General features: G+C 44.5%; 1 protein-coding gene across 1 annotated transcript in view; it reads right to left on the bottom strand.

Moving 5' to 3' along the window:
• Window positions 1-17938, bottom strand: part of LOC132832145 (androgen-dependent TFPI-regulating protein-like) — a 111009-nt gene that overhangs the window by 46119 nt on the left and 46952 nt on the right. The window contains exon 2 of the mRNA XM_060849890.1: window positions 15963-16079. Coding sequence (XP_060705873.1) covers window positions 15963-16079 — 117 coding nt within the window. The remainder of the gene's footprint in view (window positions 1-15962; window positions 16080-17938) is intronic.

Genomic DNA, 17938 nt, shown 5'->3' with positions numbered 1-17938 from the left:
TTTAAGCTGTTGTATCTTCTGCCTGATGGAAAAAGTTGGAAGAGGTTATAACCGGGATGGGAGGAATCTTTGATGATGTTGGCTGCTTTCTGAGGCAGCAGAAAGTGTGGATGGAGTCTGTGGCTTGTGGGATGGTCTGGGCTGTGTCCACAACTCTCTGTAGTCTCTTACCGTAGTCCTGGGCAGAACGGTTGACACCTCAAGGTCTAGAAGGATATGGACTAAGTGCGGGGAAGTGGGGTTAGTGTGGATGGACATTTCGGTCATCACGGACCTGTTTGGGCCAAAGGGCCTGTCTTCATGCTGCAAGACTCTAAGCCATGATTCATCCAGACAGAACATTTTCTCTGGTGGATCTGTAAAAGTGGGTGAGGGTCCTCGTGGACAGGCTGAATTTCCAGGGCCTCCAGAGGAAGAAGAGGCGAAGTTGTGCCTTCTTGACCGTCCCATCAACGTGCATGGCCCAGGACAGATTGCTCAACCCTCTCTACCTCAGCTCCGTAAATGGGTGGAAGGGTGGGGCACATTCCCTCCTCCTCGCTTCCTGAAGTCAATGACCAGCTCTTTGGTTTCGCTGACATTGAGAGATTGTAGTGTTTTCACAAAGCACTCTATCCCTTCCTGTGTTCTGTCTTGTCATTCCTGATAAAGGGCTTATGCTCTCCTGCAGGTCCTGGGCCTCCTCCATCGCCACTCCCTTACTACTTGATGCCTGGAGGAAGAACACTTCATCTTCCACCTCGGAACCCTTCAATCCCATGGTATCAATGTGGATATCACCAGTTTCCTCATTTCCTCTCCCCCCACCTTATCCCAGTTCCAACCTTCCAGCTCAGTGCTGCCCTCATGACCTTCCCCACCCATCAATCTTCATTCCCACCTATCCACTCCATCCTCCTCTCTGATTTATCATCTTTACCCGCACTTCCATCCACCCATTGCACTGTCAGCTACCTTCCCCTCAGCCCCAACCCCCTCCCATTTATCTTTCCACCCCCGATGCTCTCGGCCTCATTCCTGATGAAGGGCTTTTGAGTTGTCGAGTTTCCTGCTCCTTGGATGCTGCCTGACCTACTGTGCTTTTTCAGCACCACTCTAATTTTGACTCTTATCTCCAGCAGCTGAAAATGTGTTGCTGGTCAAAGCGCAGCAGGTCAGGCAGCTTCCAAGGAACAGGAAATTCGACATTTCGGGCAAAAGCCCTTCATCAGGAATGAGGAAAGTGTGTCCCTCATTCCCGATGAAGGGCTTTTCCTCAAAACGTCGAATTTCCTGTTCCTTGGATGCTGCCTGACCTGCTGCGCTTTAACCAGCAACACATTTTCAGCTCTGATCTCCAGCATCTGCAGACCTCACTTTTTACTCTTATCTCCAGCATCTGCAGTACCCACTTCTGCCTATGTATAACACATGTCAGGTATGATGAAATGTTATCCTAAACATCTTTCAAAATGACTGGGTGCCAAACTGATATCTGGGTTTATACTCTGCATTTTGTGATGCCTAGATACCCCCATGGAGTATCTAACATTTCTCATCACAGTGACTTTGGTATAATCATTCTTTGATCGTAAACCAATAAATCTTCCACTAATTTCAAGAGTGTTTTCAGCACTCAGTCTTCTGGACTACATTTCAATACTCTGGCAAGTAGAGTTGTCTGATTTTGTGTATATTTTTGTCAGACTTTGAAACTACACAAATCAATAAACTTATCCTCTGTTGATGATAAAATGTTGGTTACAGCCATGCATTAAGACTCTATATTTCTTCTACAAACATAAGGTCTTTATCAATTTGATCCTTTGCTCCTCTCAATAGTAAATCTGCTGTTACTTGGGGTCTTGTCTGGTCAAATGGCTTCAGCCAAGTCTGAATTCTTGTATGAATAGAAGATTTTTTTTAAAGACTTTTTTTGGGTCCTAATAATGTTGGTAAAGGTTCAACTTGGAATTGAAGTTCCGTGAGATAGTCTGTGAATCTTTCAAAGCTCTGTGTAACTAGTAACACTTCCCTGGTTTTCAGCTGTTCAATCTCTGTCAAAGCTATCAACATAAAATGGAACAGGTTTCACATTCCATCAGTTTGCACTTGACTGAGAATTGCTCCTTCTCATGAGGCATCTGTCATTGCTAGTGTGAATAAACCTGCTGAAACATCAGTAGAAAGTAGCTTTGCTGTAATCTTTTCAAAAGCAGCAGTCTGCTGTTGACAATAAGGTTAAAAATCACACAGCACCAGGTTATGGTCCAAGAGGTTCATTTGGAAGCACTAGCTTTCGGAGCGCTGCTCTTTCATCAGGTAGCAATGGAGCAGGATTGTAAGACACAGAATTTATAGCAAAAGATCATAGTGTCATGCAGCTGAAATGATATATTGAACAAACTTAGAGTGCTGTTAAGTCTTCCATCTTTTAAAATGCAGGTTTTGGTTCATTAGTATGTAAATTCCAGAACTTCTTTCAAATCACATTCTTGAGATAATGTAAAGTTTTACAAAAAAAAAGGTGTTATGTCAGCTCAGGCAATGCATTAAAGGTGTGAGGTTAGAGTCTGTCTTTATCCACCCCAGTCCAATAATGGCACCTCCACAGCACTGACTACAAGACCATTGTTGGCATTTTATTTCACCATGATTTCGTGTCCTTTGGATTGTAAACCCTAAAAATGCATTGGTGTTTCAGAAACATTTAGTGTAAGACTTACAAAGACCATAAGACATAGGAGCAGAAATTAGGCCATTCAGCCCATCGAGTCTGCTTCACCATTCAATCATGGCTGAAACGTTTCTCAACCCCATTCTCCTGCTTTCTCCCCGTAACCCTTTATATTCAAGAACCTATTTCAGGATTAGTGGTGCTGGAAGAGCACACCAGTTCAGGCAGCATCCAAGGAGCAGCAAAATTGACATTTCAGGCAAAAGCCCTTCATCAGGAATAAAGGCAGTGAGCCTGAAGTGTGGAGAGATAAGCTAGAGGAGGGTGGGGGTGGGGAGAAAGTAGCATAAAGTACAATAGGTGAGTGGGGGAGGGGATGAAGGTGATAGGTCAGGGAGGAGAGGGTGGAGTGGATAGGTGGAAAAGGAGATAGGCAGGTAGGACAAGTCCAGACAAGTCATGGGGACAGTGCTGAGCTGGAAATTTGGAACTAGGGTGAGGTGGAGGAAGGGGAAATGAGGAAACTGTTGAAGTCCACATTGATGCCCTGGGGTTGAAGTGTTCTGAGGCGGAAGATGAGGCGTTCTTCCTCCAGGCGTCTGGTGGTGAGGGAGCAGCAGTGAAGGAGGCCCAGGACCTCCATGCCCTCGGCAGAGTGGGAGAGGGAGTTGAAATGTTGGGCCACGGGGCAGTGTGGTTGATGGGTGCGGGTGTCCCGGGGATGTTCCCTAAAGTGCTCTGCTAGGAGGTGCCCAGTCTCCCCAATGTAGAGGAGACTGCATCAGGAGCAACGGATGCAGTAAATGATATTAGTGGATGTGCAGGTAAAACTTTGATGGATGTGGAAGGCTCCTTTTGGGCCTTGGATAGAGGTGAGGGAAGAGGTTTGGGCACAGGTTTTACAGTTCCTGCGGTGGCTGGGGAAGGTGCCAGGATGGGAGGGTGGATTGTAGGGGGGGCGTGAACCTGACCAGGTAGTCACGGAAGGAACGGTCTTTGCGGAAGGCGGAAAGGGGTGGGGAGGGAAATATATCCCTGGTGATGGGGTCTTCTTGGAGGTGGTGGAAATGTCGGCGGATGATTTGGTTTATGCGAAGGTTGGGAGGGTGGAAGGTGAGCACCAGGGGCATTCTGTCCTTGTTACGATTGGAGGGGTGGGGTCTGAGGGTGGAGGTGTAGGATGTGGACGTCTTGAATATATTCAATGATCTGGCCTCCACAGACTTCTGTGGCAGTGGATTCCATAGAATCCCCACTCTCTGTCTAAAGACATTTCTCCACATCTTCATTCTAAAAGGTCTTCCCTTTACTCTAAGACTATCCCCTCATGTCTTAGTTTCTCCTACCAATGGAAACATCTTCTCAACATCCACTCTGTCCAGGCCATTCAGTATTCTATTAGATTCTGCTTCATCCTTCTAAACTCTATCAAGTATCGACCCAGAGTCCTCAAACCTTCCTTGTATGTTAAGATTTTCATTCCTGGACTTATATTCTGTACTGCCTCTAACATGTCCCTGACACACTGATCATGTGCTTTCTTCATTTTACCATGTATTAGGCTTTCATTCTTTTCCCGGATTTTAAATGTTGCCTTTTGGAAAATTTCTGATGTGGAGGCCATCCCAAACAGCAGAAGTAATAACATCTAAATTGTAATAAATGTATTCAATCTTGACTGTTGATCCAAGACCATCTGCCAGAGTTCACTGTCTACATTCAGTTTTTTAAAAATGTTGCCAAACTATTGTCACCTGACAAAAAAACGAGGGATTTCTTTTCTAATTCTTTTGTTTAATGAAGTAAAATCCACACAATCTTAATTTATGAACCCTGAACATCATTTTGTCAGTTTTAGCACTAGCAATATGATTACTTTCAGTCACGTTTTCCAACTGAAATGTTATTTACACTCTTTAGCCCAAGTCTGATTGTTTTCCAGGTTTGTTACATTGGACATGAACTGCTTTACAATCTGAGGAGGGCTGAGCAGTATGTAATCAATCATTGGCAAACATCCCCAATTCTAACCTCATAATGGAGGTTGTTGATGAAGAAGTTAAATTTGGTTGAAATGAGGACACTACTCTGAGGAACTCCTGTAGAGGTGGCCTGGAGCTGAAATGATTGACATCCAACCACCATAACCATCTTCCCGTGTATTGGTATGGCTCCAACCAGTGGAGAGTTTTCTCTGGATTTCCATTGGGCCCAGTTTTGGTGGGGTTCTTTGATGCCACACTGGATCAAATGTGGCCTTGATGTCAAGGGCAGTTACTTCCCTCTCATTTCTGGAATTCAGCTGTTTTGTTCATGCTTGAATCATGACTGTACTGAGGTTAGGAGCCAAATTGACCTGGTTAAACCCAAACTGGGCAACAGTGAACAGGTTATTGCTGAGCAAATGCTGATTGATAATCTGCTGATGACACTTCCCATTGCTTTACTGATGACTGAGAATAGACTGTTGGAGCAGTAATTGGCTAGATACATTTGTCCTAGTTTTTCTGTGCAGGACATACCTGGGCAATTTTCCACATTGTTGGGTAGATGCCAGTGTTGTGACTGTATGGAACAACTTGGTGCATGTACAGCACATTTTGGAGCACAGCTCTTCACTACAAATATTGGCATATTGTCAGGGCCCATAGCCTTTGCAGAATTCAGTGGCTCCAATCATTTCTTGATATCACCTGGTGTCAATTAAATTGGTTGAACACTGCAAGGCTGGGGAGGAGGCTAAATTGAATCAGCCACTCGGCACTTCCAACTGAAGGTTGTTGTGGAAGGTTCAGTCCTATCTTTTGCGCTACCATACTGGGCACTCCATCATTGAGGATGGTACATCATCATCCTCCAGAGAGTTATTTAATTATCTACCACTATTCACAACTGGATATGGTATGATAAAAGAGTTAAGAGCTGATTTGTTGAGCCCTTCTCTTTACAGGCTGTGATTGTTCTGTGAAATGTATGTGGGTAACTCAACTTGAAAGTAAAGAATGCAACGTTGTCTTACAAATCAAATATCTATCATGGTCATTCAGGGTTTCTTGGCAAAAATCACTGTTCAGCATAAACTGGTGACCACAAAATTGTAAATATCTTGATGAAGTATTAGCAAAAAAAATATTTAAACCTCACTTTTTTTAAGTTAATAGTTGAATTCTTCGAAACAGCACAGACGTGCTTCAACTTACCAACTAATATGTAATAGAACATAGAAAAGTACAGCACAGAACAGGCCCTTTGGGCCACGATGTTATGCCGAGACTTAATCCTAATGTAAAATAAAATAACTTAACCTATGCATCCCTCAATTCTCTGTTATCCATGTGCATGTCCAGCAGTCACTTAAATGTCCCCAATGATTCCACCACCACTGCTGGCAATGCATTCCATGCATTCACAACTCTCTGCATAAAGAACTTACCTCTGATATCTCTTCTATACCTTTCTCCTAATATCTTAAAACTATGACCCCTCGTGCCAGTCATTCCTATCCTGGGGAAAAGTCTGTGGCTATTGACTCTATCCATGCCTCTCATTATCTTGTATACCTCGATCAAGTCTCCCGTCTTCCTCGGTCTCTCCAGAGAGAAACGTCCGATCTTAGTCAACTTCTTTTCATAAGGCAAGCCCTCCAGTCCAGGCAGCATCCTGTTAAACCTTCTTTGCACTGTCTCCAAAGCCTCTGTATCTTTCCTATAGTAAGGCGACTAGAACTGGACACAATATTCCAAGTGTTATCTCACCAGGAACTTGTAGAGCTGTAGCAAAACCCCACGGCTCTTAAACTCTATCCCCCTGTTAATGAAAGCCGAAACACCATAGGCTTTCTTAACAACCCTATCCACTTGAGTGGCAACTTTGAGGGATCGATGTACTTGCACACCTAGATCTCTCTGTTCCTCCGCACTGCCAAGAATCCTGTCTTTAATCCTATATTCAGCATTCGGGTTCAACCTTCCAAAATGCACCACTTCGCATTTATCCAGGTTGAATTCCACCTGCCATTTCTCAGCCCAGCTCTGCATCCTGTCTATGTCGCGCTGCAGCCTGCAAAAGCCCTCAATATTATCAAAGGCAGCTCCAACTTTTGTGTCATCTGCAAATTTACTAACCCAGCCCTCAACCTCCTCGTTTGAGTCATTTATAAAAAATACAAAGAGCAGGGGCCCAAGACAGAGTCATAGAAATATACAGCATAGAAACAGACCCTTTGGTCCAACCTGTCCATGCCGACCAGATATCCCAACCCAATCTAGTCCCACCTGCCATCACCCGGCCCATATCCCTCCAAACCCTTCCTATTCATATACCCATCCAGATGCCTTTTAAATGTTGCAATTGTACCAGCCTCCGCCACTTCCTCTGGCAGCCCATTCCATACACGTACCACCCTGTGTGAAAACGTTGCCCCGTAGGTCTCTTTTATATTTTTCCCCTTTCACCTTAAGGCTATGCCCTCTCGTTCTGGACTCCCTATCCTATCCATGCCCCTCATGATTTTATAAGCCTCTATAAAGGTCACCCCCTCAGCCTCCGACACTCTAAGGAAAACAGTCCCAGCCTGTTTTACCGCTAATGGAGTCAGGTTTTACCGCTAATGGAGTCAGGCTTTACCGCTAATGGAGTCAGGTTTACCGCTAATGGAGTCAGGTGTTACTAGGGGACATAGCTTTAAATTAAGGGGTGGTAGGTATAGGACAGATGTTAGGGGTAGATTCTTCACACAGCGGGTTGTGAGTTCATGGAATGCCCTGCCCGTATCAGTGGTGAACTCTCCTTCTTTATGTTCATTTAAGCGGGCATTGGATAGGCATTTGGAAGTTATTGGGCTAGTATAGGTTAGGTAGGACTCGGTCGGCGCAACATCGAGGGCCAAAGGGCCTGTACTGCGCTGTATCCTTCTATGTTCTATGTTCTATGTTCAGCCTCTCCCTGTAGCTCAAATCTTCCAACACTGGCAACATCCTTGTAAATCTTTTCTGAGCCCTTTCAAGTTTCATAATATCTTTCCGATAGAAAGGAGACCAGAATTGCACACAATATTCCAACAGTGGCCTAACCAATGTCCTGTACAACTGCAAAATGACCTCCCAACTCCTGTGCTCAATACTCTGACCAATAAAAGAAAGCATACCAAACACCTTCTTCACTATTCTATCTACCGGCGACTCCACTTTCAAGGAGCTATGAACCTGCACTCCAAGGCCTCTTTGTTCAGCAACACACTCTAGGACCTTACCATTAAGTGTATACGTCCTGTTAGGATTTGCTTTTCCAAAATGCAGCACCTCGCATTTATCTGAATTAAACTCCATCTGCCACTTCTCAGCCAATTGGCCCAGCTGGTCCAGATCCTGTTGTAATCTGAGGTAACCTTCTTCTCCACCTACACTTTTGGTTTCATCTGCAAACTTACTAACTGTACCTCTTATGCTTGCATCCAAATCATTTATGTAAATGGCAAAAAGTAGAGGACTCAGCACCGATCCTTGTAGCACTGCAATGGGTCACAGGCCTCCAGTCTGAAAAACAACCCTCCACCACCATCCTCTGTCTTCTACCTTTGAGCCAGTTCTGTATGCAAATGGATAGTTCTTCCTTTATTCAGTGAGATCTAGCCTTGCTAACCAGTCTCCCATGGGAAACCTTGTTGAACACCTTACTGAAGTCCCTATAGATCACATCTATTGCTTGCTGTCATCAGTCCTCTTTGTTACTTCTTCAAAAAACTCAATTACGTTTGAGAGACATGTTTTCCCATGCACAAAGCCATGTCGATTATCCCTAATCAGCCCCGTGGGACCCCTCTCAACTCTGACCTCCAGGCAGAATACTTTCCATCTACAACCATTCTCTGCCTTCTGTCAGCCAACCAATTCTGAATCCAGATAGCCAAATCTCCCTGTATCCTATGCTCCCTGGTTTTATGAATGGGCCTACCATGGGGTACCTTATCAAATGCCTTGCTGAAGTCCATATACACCACATCCACTGCCTAACCTTCAACGATCTGTCTTGTCACCTCCTCAAAGAACTCAAAAGATTTGCGAAGCATGACCTGCCCCTCATAAAGCCATGCTGACTGCCTTCAATCATGCTACGCTTTTCCAAATGGTCATAAATCCTACCCCTCAGAATTCTTTCCAAGCCCTGCTGACCACAAACATAAGACTAACTGGTCTGTAATTACCAGGGACTTCCCTATTATCTTTCTTGAAAAGAGGAACAACATTCACCTCATTCCAATCCTCTGGTTTGACTCCTATGGAGGGTGAGGAGGCAAAGATCCTCGCCAGCGGCTTAGCAACCTCCTTTCTCGCTTTCCAGAGTAACCTAGGATAAATCTGGTCTGGCCCGGGGGACTTATTAATCTTAATATTTGCCAAAATTACCAGCACATCAACTTCATCAATCTTGATCTGGTCAAGCTTATATCCCAGCTTCTCAAAGTTGTCATTCACAACAAGGTCCCTTTCCTTAGTGAAAACTGAAGCAAAAAAACTCATATAGGGCTTCCCCTATCTGCTCAGACTCCATGCACAAGTTTCCTACGCTATCCCTGACTGGCCCTACCTTTTCCCTGATCATTCTTTTATTCCTCACGTAGGAGTAAAATGCCTATGGGCTCTCGCTGATCCTTCTTGCCAAGCCTTTCTCGTGCCCCCTCCTGGCTCTCCTCAGTCCATTTCTAAGCTCCTTTCTAGCAAGCCTGTAATCCTCTAAAGCTGTGCTAGATCCTTGCTTTCTTCACCTTATGTAAGCTGCCTTCTTCCTTTTGACGAGAAGCTCCTCTGTTCTCGTCATCCAAGGTTCCTTAATCATAGCCCTTCTTATCTGTCCCAGAGGAACAAATTCGTGCATCACTCCCAACAACTGCACCTTAAACAGTCTCCACATGTCTGCTGTGCCCTTTCTGTGGAACAATTACTCCCAATCTGTTCTTCCCAACTCCTGTCTGATAGTGTCATAATTTCCTTTTCCCCAATTAAATATCTTCCCTCAGTAAATGCTCCTTTCCCTCCACAAGGCTATGGTAAATGTTAAAAATCACACAAACCAGATTATAGTCCAACAGGATTAATTGGAAGCACTAGCTTTCGGAGCGCTGCTCCTTCAACCACCTGATGAAGGAGCAGCGCTCCAAAAGCTAGTGCTTCCAATTACTCCTGTTGGACTATAACCCGGTGGTGTGATTTTTAACATCGTACACCCCAGTCCAACATCGGCATCTCCAAATTATGGTAAATGTGAGACAGTTGTGATCACTGTCAACAAAGTACTGTCCTACAAGGAGATCTGACACCTGTCCTTACTCATTGTTGAGCACCAAATCCAAAATGGCCTCTCCCCTCGTCAATCTGTCTACACACTGAGTAAGGAAACCCTCCTGAACACACCTGACAAAAACGGCTTCATCTAAACCATCTGCACTAAGGAGGTTCCAATTGATATTGGGAAAGTTGAAATCACCCATAACAACAACCTTTCTACATCTGCATTTTTTCAAAATCTATGAGTTCTTCAATCTGGGGACATTGACTGGGGAGATGATGGCACAGTGGTCATGTCACGAGATTAGTAGTCAACATCTCCAAGCTAATTGTGGGTTCAAATCGTACCATAGCATGATCTGAATTTGTATAACGCATTGGTAAGGCCACAACTTGAATATTGTGTGCAGTTCTGGTCACCACTCTGCAGGAAGGAGGACATTGCTCTGGAGATTTGTTAGAATGTTGTCAGGGCTAGAGAATTGTAGCCATGAGGAGAAGGTGGGGTTGTTTATCTTGGAATACAGAGAAGGCTAAGAAGTGACATGATTGAGGTATACAAAATTATGAGGGGTAGGCAGGGGGAACCTTTTTCCCTTGGCTGAAAGTTCAAAAACTAGGAGTCATAAATTCGAGTTAAGTGGCAGAAGGATTAGAGGGTATGGGAGGAAAAACATTTTTACGTATAGGGTGGTGGGTGTCTGGAATTTGCTGGCTGAGTAGGTGGTGGTGGCAGAGACCCAAAACTCTTTCAAAATGTACCTGGACCAACACCTTAAATGCTGTAAGCTGCACGGCTATCAGACATGTGCAGGAAAATGGCATTAGAAAGGGCATCTGGGTGTCTTTGGGTTAGCATGGACAAGATGGACTGAGTGATCCCTTATGGTGCTGTTTCATTTCTATGGCTCTGTGCTTCTATGCTATCCACTATTTCTCCTCCAGTTCAGAACACAATGCATCTAATGGAAGATACCTCCTGTCCTACATGTGTTTCCAGAACCAAAGCTTTTTGAAACACACACAAAGAGAAAGTGTTGGCCTGGCAGCATCTATGCAGAAACACCAGAGTTAATATCTCAAATCCAGTGACCTTTCTTCAGAACCAATAGCAAGGTTGAAGAATTTGCTTCAATCCTCAGTCAGAAGTGTCAAGTGAATGATTCATCTCAGGTTCTTCCTGAAGTTCCCAGCAGCAGGGACACTAGTTTTAAACTATTTAAATTCACCCTAAGTGACATCAAAACATGACTAAAGGCACTGGATACTTCAAAGACTAGGAGATTTGACAACATTCCAGCAAGAGTACTGAAGAAGACATAGCTATGTCCCTGGAAAAGCTGTTCCAGGTTCAACAATGGTATAGAACATAGAACATAGAAGGATACAGCGCAGTACAGGCCCTTCGGCCCTCGATGTTGCGCCGACCGAATCCTACCTAACCTATACTAGCCCAATAACTTCCAAATGCCTATCCAATGCCCGCTTAAATGACCATAAAGAAGGAGAGTTCACCACTGATACGGGCAGGGCATTCCATGAACTCACAACCCGCTGTGTGAAGAATCTACCCCTAACATCTGTCCTATACCTACCACCCCTTAATTTAAAGCTATGTCCCCTAGTAACACCTGACTCCATTAGCGGTAAAAGGTTCTTAGTATCTACCCTATCTAAACCCCTAATCATCTTATACACTTCTATCAGATCTCCCCTAAACCTTCTCTTCTCCAATGAGAACAGCCCCAAGTGCCTCAGCCTTTCCTCATAAGATTTTCCTACCATTCCAGGCAACATCCTGGTAAACCTCCTCTGCACTCGTTCTAAAGCTTCCACATCCTTCCTATAGTATGGCGACCAAAACTGCACACAATACTCCAGATGAGGCCTCACCAGAGTCTTATACAACTGCAACATGACCTCAGGACTCCGGAACTCAATTCCTCTGCCAATAAAGCCCAGTACACCATATGCCTTCCTCACAGCACTATTTACCTGGGTGGCAACTTTCAGAGATCTGTGTACATGGACACCAAGATCCCTCTGCTCATCCACACTACCAAGTAGCCTACCATTAGCCCAGTAATCCATCATCTTGTTATTCCTACCAAAGTGAACGACTTCGCACTTAGCTACATTGAATTCCATTTGCCACATTTCCGCCCAGCTCTGCAACTTATCTATATCCCGCTGTAACCTACCACTTCCTTCCTCACTATCCACAACTCCACCGACTTTTGTGTCATCCGCAAACTTGCTTACCCAGCTTTCAAGTCCTTCCTCTAGATCATTTATAAAGATAACAAAAAGCAATGGTCCCAAAACAGATCCTTGTGGTACACCGCTAGTAACTGCGCTCCAAGATGAACATAATCCATCAACTACTACCCTCTGTCTCCTTCCAGCCAGCCAATTCCTAATCCAAACCTCTAATGTATCCTCAATGCCATACCTCCGTAGTTTTAGCATTAGCCTACCATGGGGAACCTTATCGAACGCCTTACTAAAATCCATATACACAACATCTACTGCTTTACCCTCGTCCACTTCCTTAGTCACCTTCTCAAAGAACTCAATAAGGTTTGTGAGGCATGACCTGCCCTTCACAAAACCACGCTGGCTATCCCTGATCACGTTATTCCTACCCAGATGTTCATAAATCTTATCCCTTACCATTCTCTCTAAGACTTTGCCCACCACTGAAGTCAGACTCACTGGCCTATAGTTACTAGGGCTATCCCTACTCCCTTTCTTGAACAATGGGACCACATTCGCTATCCTCCAGTCCTCTGGTACTATTCCCGTTGACAATGACGACATAAAAATCCAGGCCAATGGCTCTGCTATCTCCTCCCTAGCTTCCCATAGGATCCTGGGGTAAATGCCATCAGGCCCAGGAGACTTATCTATATTCATCCTTTCCAATATTCCCAAAACCTCTTCCCTGCATATTTCCAGGGCATCCATTCTAATTATTTGTGATTCCATATTCACATCAGCAACAGTGTCCTGTTCCAGAGTGAATACTGATGAAAAGTACTGATTTAATGTCTCTCCAATCTCCTCCGCCTCCACACACAACTTCCCACTACTATCCTTGACTGGACCGATACCTACCCTAGTCATCCTTTTATTCTTGACATACCTATAGAAAGCCTTTGGGTTTTCCCTAATCCTACCAGCTAAAGACTTTTCATGTCCCCTTCTCACTTCTCTTAGCTCCCTCTTTAGCTCCTTCCTGGCTACCTTATAACTCTCAATCGCCCCTACTGAACCTTCACGCCTCATCTTTACATATGCCGCCTTCTTCCCTTTCACAAGGGACTCCAATTCCTTACTAAACCACGGCTGCCTCACAAGGCCCTTTACACCATGCCTGACTGGTACATACCTATCGAGGACACGCAGTAGCTGCTCCTTGAACAATCCCCACATCTCATTAGTGTTCTTCTCTTGAAGCCTGTTTTTCCAATCCACACATCCTAAGTCATGCCTCACTGCATCATAATTTCCCTGCCCCCAGCTATAACTCTTGCCCTGCGACGCACGATTATCCCTCTCCATCACTAAAGTAAAAGTCACCGAGTTGTGGTCACTGTCCCCGAAGTGCTCACCTACCTCCAAGTCTAACACCTGGCCTGGTTCATTACCTAGAACCAAATCCAATATAGCCTCCCCTCTTGTTGGCCTGTCGACATATTGTGTCAGGAAACCCTCCTGCACACATTGTACAAACACCGACCCATCTAATGAACTCGAGCTATAGCTCTCCCAGTCAATATCTGGGAAGTTAAAGTCCCCCATAACAACCACCCTGCTACCTTCACTCTTTTCCTGAATCATCCTCGCAATATTATCCTCTACTTCTCTAGGACTATTAGGAGGCCTGTAGAAAACACCTAACAGGGTGACCTCACCTTTCCTATTTCTAACCTCAGCCCAAACTACCTCAGATGGCAAGTCCTCTTCCATCGTCCATTCCACTGCTGTGATACTATCTTTGACAAGTAATGCCACGCCTCCCCCTTTTTTACCCCCATGTCTGATCCTACTAAAACATTTGAACCCTGGAACGTGCAACAGCCATTCTTGTCCCTGTTCTACCCACGTCTCTGTAATGGCCACAACATCGAAGTCCCAGGTACCAACCCACGCTGCAAGTTCACCTACCTTATTCCTTATACTTCTGGCATTGAAGTATACACACTTCAATCCACCCTTCTGGTTACAGGCACCCTCCTTAGAGATCACTGCATTATTCCTAACCTCCCTACACTCAAGGTCCTGTACCCTAAAGCTACAGTCCTGGTTCCCATGCCCCCACGGAGTTAGTTTAAACCCTCCCAAAGAGCACTAGCAAACCTCCCCCCAAGGATACTGGTGCCCCTCAGGTTCAGGTGTAGCCCATCCTTTTTATAGAGGTCCCACCTTCCCCAGAAAGGACCCCAGTTGTCCAGAAACCGGAATCCCTCCCTCCTGCACCATCCCTGTAGCCACGCATTTAACTGCTCTCTCTCCCTATTCCTCGACTCTCTATCACGTGGCATGGGTAACAAACCAGAGACTACAACTCTGTTTGTTCTAACTCTGAGCTTCCAACCTAGCTCCCTGAAAGCCTGTCTGACATCCTCACCCTTCTTCCTACCTATATCGTTGGTGCCAACGTGGACCACGATCTGGGGCTGCTCCCCCTCCCCCTTAAGGACCCGGAAAACACGATCAGCGACATCACGTACCCTTGCACCTGGGAGGCAACATACCAAACGTGAGTCCCTGTCGCCCCCACAAAACCGTCTGTCTGTACCCCTCACTATCGAGTCCCCAAGAACTATTGCTCTACCTTTCTCCACCCTACCCTTCTGAGCAACGGGGCCAGGCTCCGTGCCAGAGGCCTGAACCTCGTTGCTTGCCCCTGGTAAGTCATCCCCCCCACAAGTATCCAAAACGGTATACTTGTTCTTGAGGGGAATGACCGCAGGGGGTCCCTGCACTGGCTTCCTCCTCCCACTCCCCCTCACTGTCACCCATCTATCTTGAACTTTCGGAGTAACTACTTGCCTAAAGCTCCGATCTATGACCTCCTCTGCCTCCCGAACTGGGTATCTACCCAGTTATATGAAAAATCGCCCAGGATTGACTTATCTACAACAAGCAGAACAAATCTCAATTGACAAGTTACCACCTATGAGTCTACTCTAAATCATCAACAAAGTGGTGGAAGAGGTCATCAACAGTGTTATGAAGTGGCTTTTACAAAGGAATAATCTATACACGTACCTGCTTGGGCTCCACTATGGCCATTCAGTTCCTGACCAAATTCCAGACTTGGTCAAAACATGGATAGAAACAGCTGAATTTCAGCAGAGAGGCAAGAATAACTGCCTTTGACATTGGGACAGCATTTGACAAAGAGTGTAATCAAGAAGCCTCAGAGAAACCAAAGTCAATAGAAATTAGGGGTAAACCCTTGGTTGTTTAGAGCAGAGGATGACTGTAGCTCAATCCTCTCGGGCCCAGAACAACACTGCAGCAATTTGTCAGAGTAATGTCATAGGCCTGGCCATCAATGAAACCTTCAACAAAAGATCATAAGTTGAGGTGCTTGCTGGTGATTGCACAATGCTCAATACAAGTCACAACTCCTCCGATATGGAAGATGTCTGTATCTATATGCAACAAGATCTGAACAGTACCCAGGCAAGTAACATTTGTGCTATATATGTGTAAGGCAATGATCTGTTCCAGTAAAAGGGAATCCAACCATTGACCCTTGATGATCAATGAAATGACAATTGCTGAATCTCAAAATCCAGGGGGTTACCATTGACCCAAAACTGAACTAGCCAGCCAAATGTATACCAGTAAAGTACATTACCTCCTAACCCACCAAAATCTGGGAAACACATGTTTCCAGACTTTGAATTTCAAAGTACAGTAGATTAACATAAAAAAAAACACTTTTGTTCCTCTTTTCTTGCAAAAACATATAGATTTCCAGAACAATTAGTATAATTTCTACTTACAGTGCCAACAGGAAACGCCAGAACTGAGAAAAAGAGATCTCTTAGTGACCGAATCCACATCACAGGTCCCAATATATCTACCAGGATACTCAACCCATTGAAAAATGTCTGCAGAAACTAGAAAAATAATCAGAAAATTTAAGTGCAGTACATAAACAGCATTGTTGCCAAGGTACAGTGCAGGCTCCCAAGACCCACTTTATCCAGTTAGTTATGTTATCTCTCCTGATGTTACATACAAGGTGTGGAGACCGAGGCTTTCAGGTCTAACTGTATGGGAAGCAGAGCAGAAGAGGAAGATGGGAAGTAAAAAGGTTGGGGAACAAAAAAAAGTTTGGTGAGTGAAGCTGGGGAAATGGGAGAGAAAGGATGAGAGAAAGAGAAGGAGCTGAGAAAGGGGCTAACAAGAAGATAGGTAACGTGGGAATTGGAAGGGAAGGGAAGAGGTTGATGAAGTAAGGACTAGAAAAAAGTTTGAGTGACAAGAAAGATAGGTCAGTGGAAAAGCATTTGCATGAACTCTAAGGGAATCAAGAATTAGGTGGGAAATGAAGTTGAGGTCAAGGAACAGCTTTAATCTCATTAGATGGCAGAGCAGTTCAAAACATTCCAGGGTCTTTTTCATCTCCTACTCTTACACTGTTAGAGTAAGGAAGGGTGTGGTAAGATTACACTAAGACAAAAAGGAAAGAGATTCTAGAGAAAATCTCAATAGATATGGAAGACATATTAGAGGGACTTAAAAGGGAAACCATCTGCTTCAGATAGAATGCATCCAAAATAATGGAAAGATGCAGAGTTAGAAATAACAGAGACATTGATCACAATCTTTCAATCCTCACTATGTACAGAATAGAGTCAGAGAAGTAGAGGTTTGCTAACACTAAGACTATTCACGAAAGGGCGGGGGAGGGGGGTAAATCAAGAAAGGTACCACTCAACCGTGCTAACACCTGTGTTGGGGCAATATTAGAAAACATAAAGATGCAAAATAAACTTTCATTTGGAAAAGATTGAGTTGATTAAGAAGAAATAGCAGGAATTTGCTGAGAGTAAATTGGGTCTCAGCGAATTGATGTTATACATCAGTGACTTCAGAGTATTAGTCAAAGTAGTTCAATAAATATTGTAGATGTATAATTTCAGAGGGCCTTTGACTAAGTGCATTCTAATGAAGAGTCATCATTGACCTGAAACATTACAGGTTCTGAATAATTCAGATTTACAGTATCTGGCCTGGAATGTTACAGACCCCATATCAGGCATGGAGGCCATAAAATTGGATGCCAAGACTATGGCACCATGTTCACCAACCACCCAGCCCACTGCCATTCAACGGACAACAAAGACACATCTGGTGGTTCATTCAGCTATGAGTCATTAATGGGAAGTTTAGGGCTTCCTTTGGTCACTGCCGAGATTTTGCCCATGTAGGTGAAACCTGGCAGAACAAGGGAGGATACCTTCTATTCAGGCTCAGTGTCTGTTGCAACCAATTCATTCTTCCCTCCCCAAGGCAAGGTTTTGACCTGCTCACTAAGGTCTGCCAATCTGGCCCTAGCCACACCCCAGGCTTAACTTTGTACTGATCCATGGCAACTCATGGATCTGTAGATCCGTCACATCTGGTGGTATTGCTGGAAAAGGGAATCGTAAACTATTTGATTAGCCAGAAATTCTCAGATGAGGGTCTGAAGTCCTGAGTCAGTCACATTTATGGCCCGATGACTACTGAATGGTTGTGGAGTGAGCTGGCTAACAAAGGCAAACTCACTTCCAATAGTATTCACAATTCAACCCCTGCAGTGCTTTCTGCTTGTATTGCTACACAGAAGACTTGTTAAAAAGATAGAACTCTGTGGATTTAGGGCAATAGTGGCTTAATGGCTCAATAACAGAGAGCAGAGGCTTTTAAGATAGGGTTTGGTTCATAGTGCTGTTCTAGAAAAGTCATATTTTTCAATGTTTATGAATGA

The sequence above is a fragment of the Hemiscyllium ocellatum genome, chromosome 34 (genome assembly GCF_020745735.1).
Source record: "Hemiscyllium ocellatum isolate sHemOce1 chromosome 34, sHemOce1.pat.X.cur, whole genome shotgun sequence".
NCBI classification, from domain to species: Eukaryota; Metazoa; Chordata; class Chondrichthyes; order Orectolobiformes; family Hemiscylliidae; genus Hemiscyllium; species Hemiscyllium ocellatum.
Note: the sequence above shows the minus strand (reverse complement) of the source record. Positions and strands in the feature narration are given on the sequence as shown.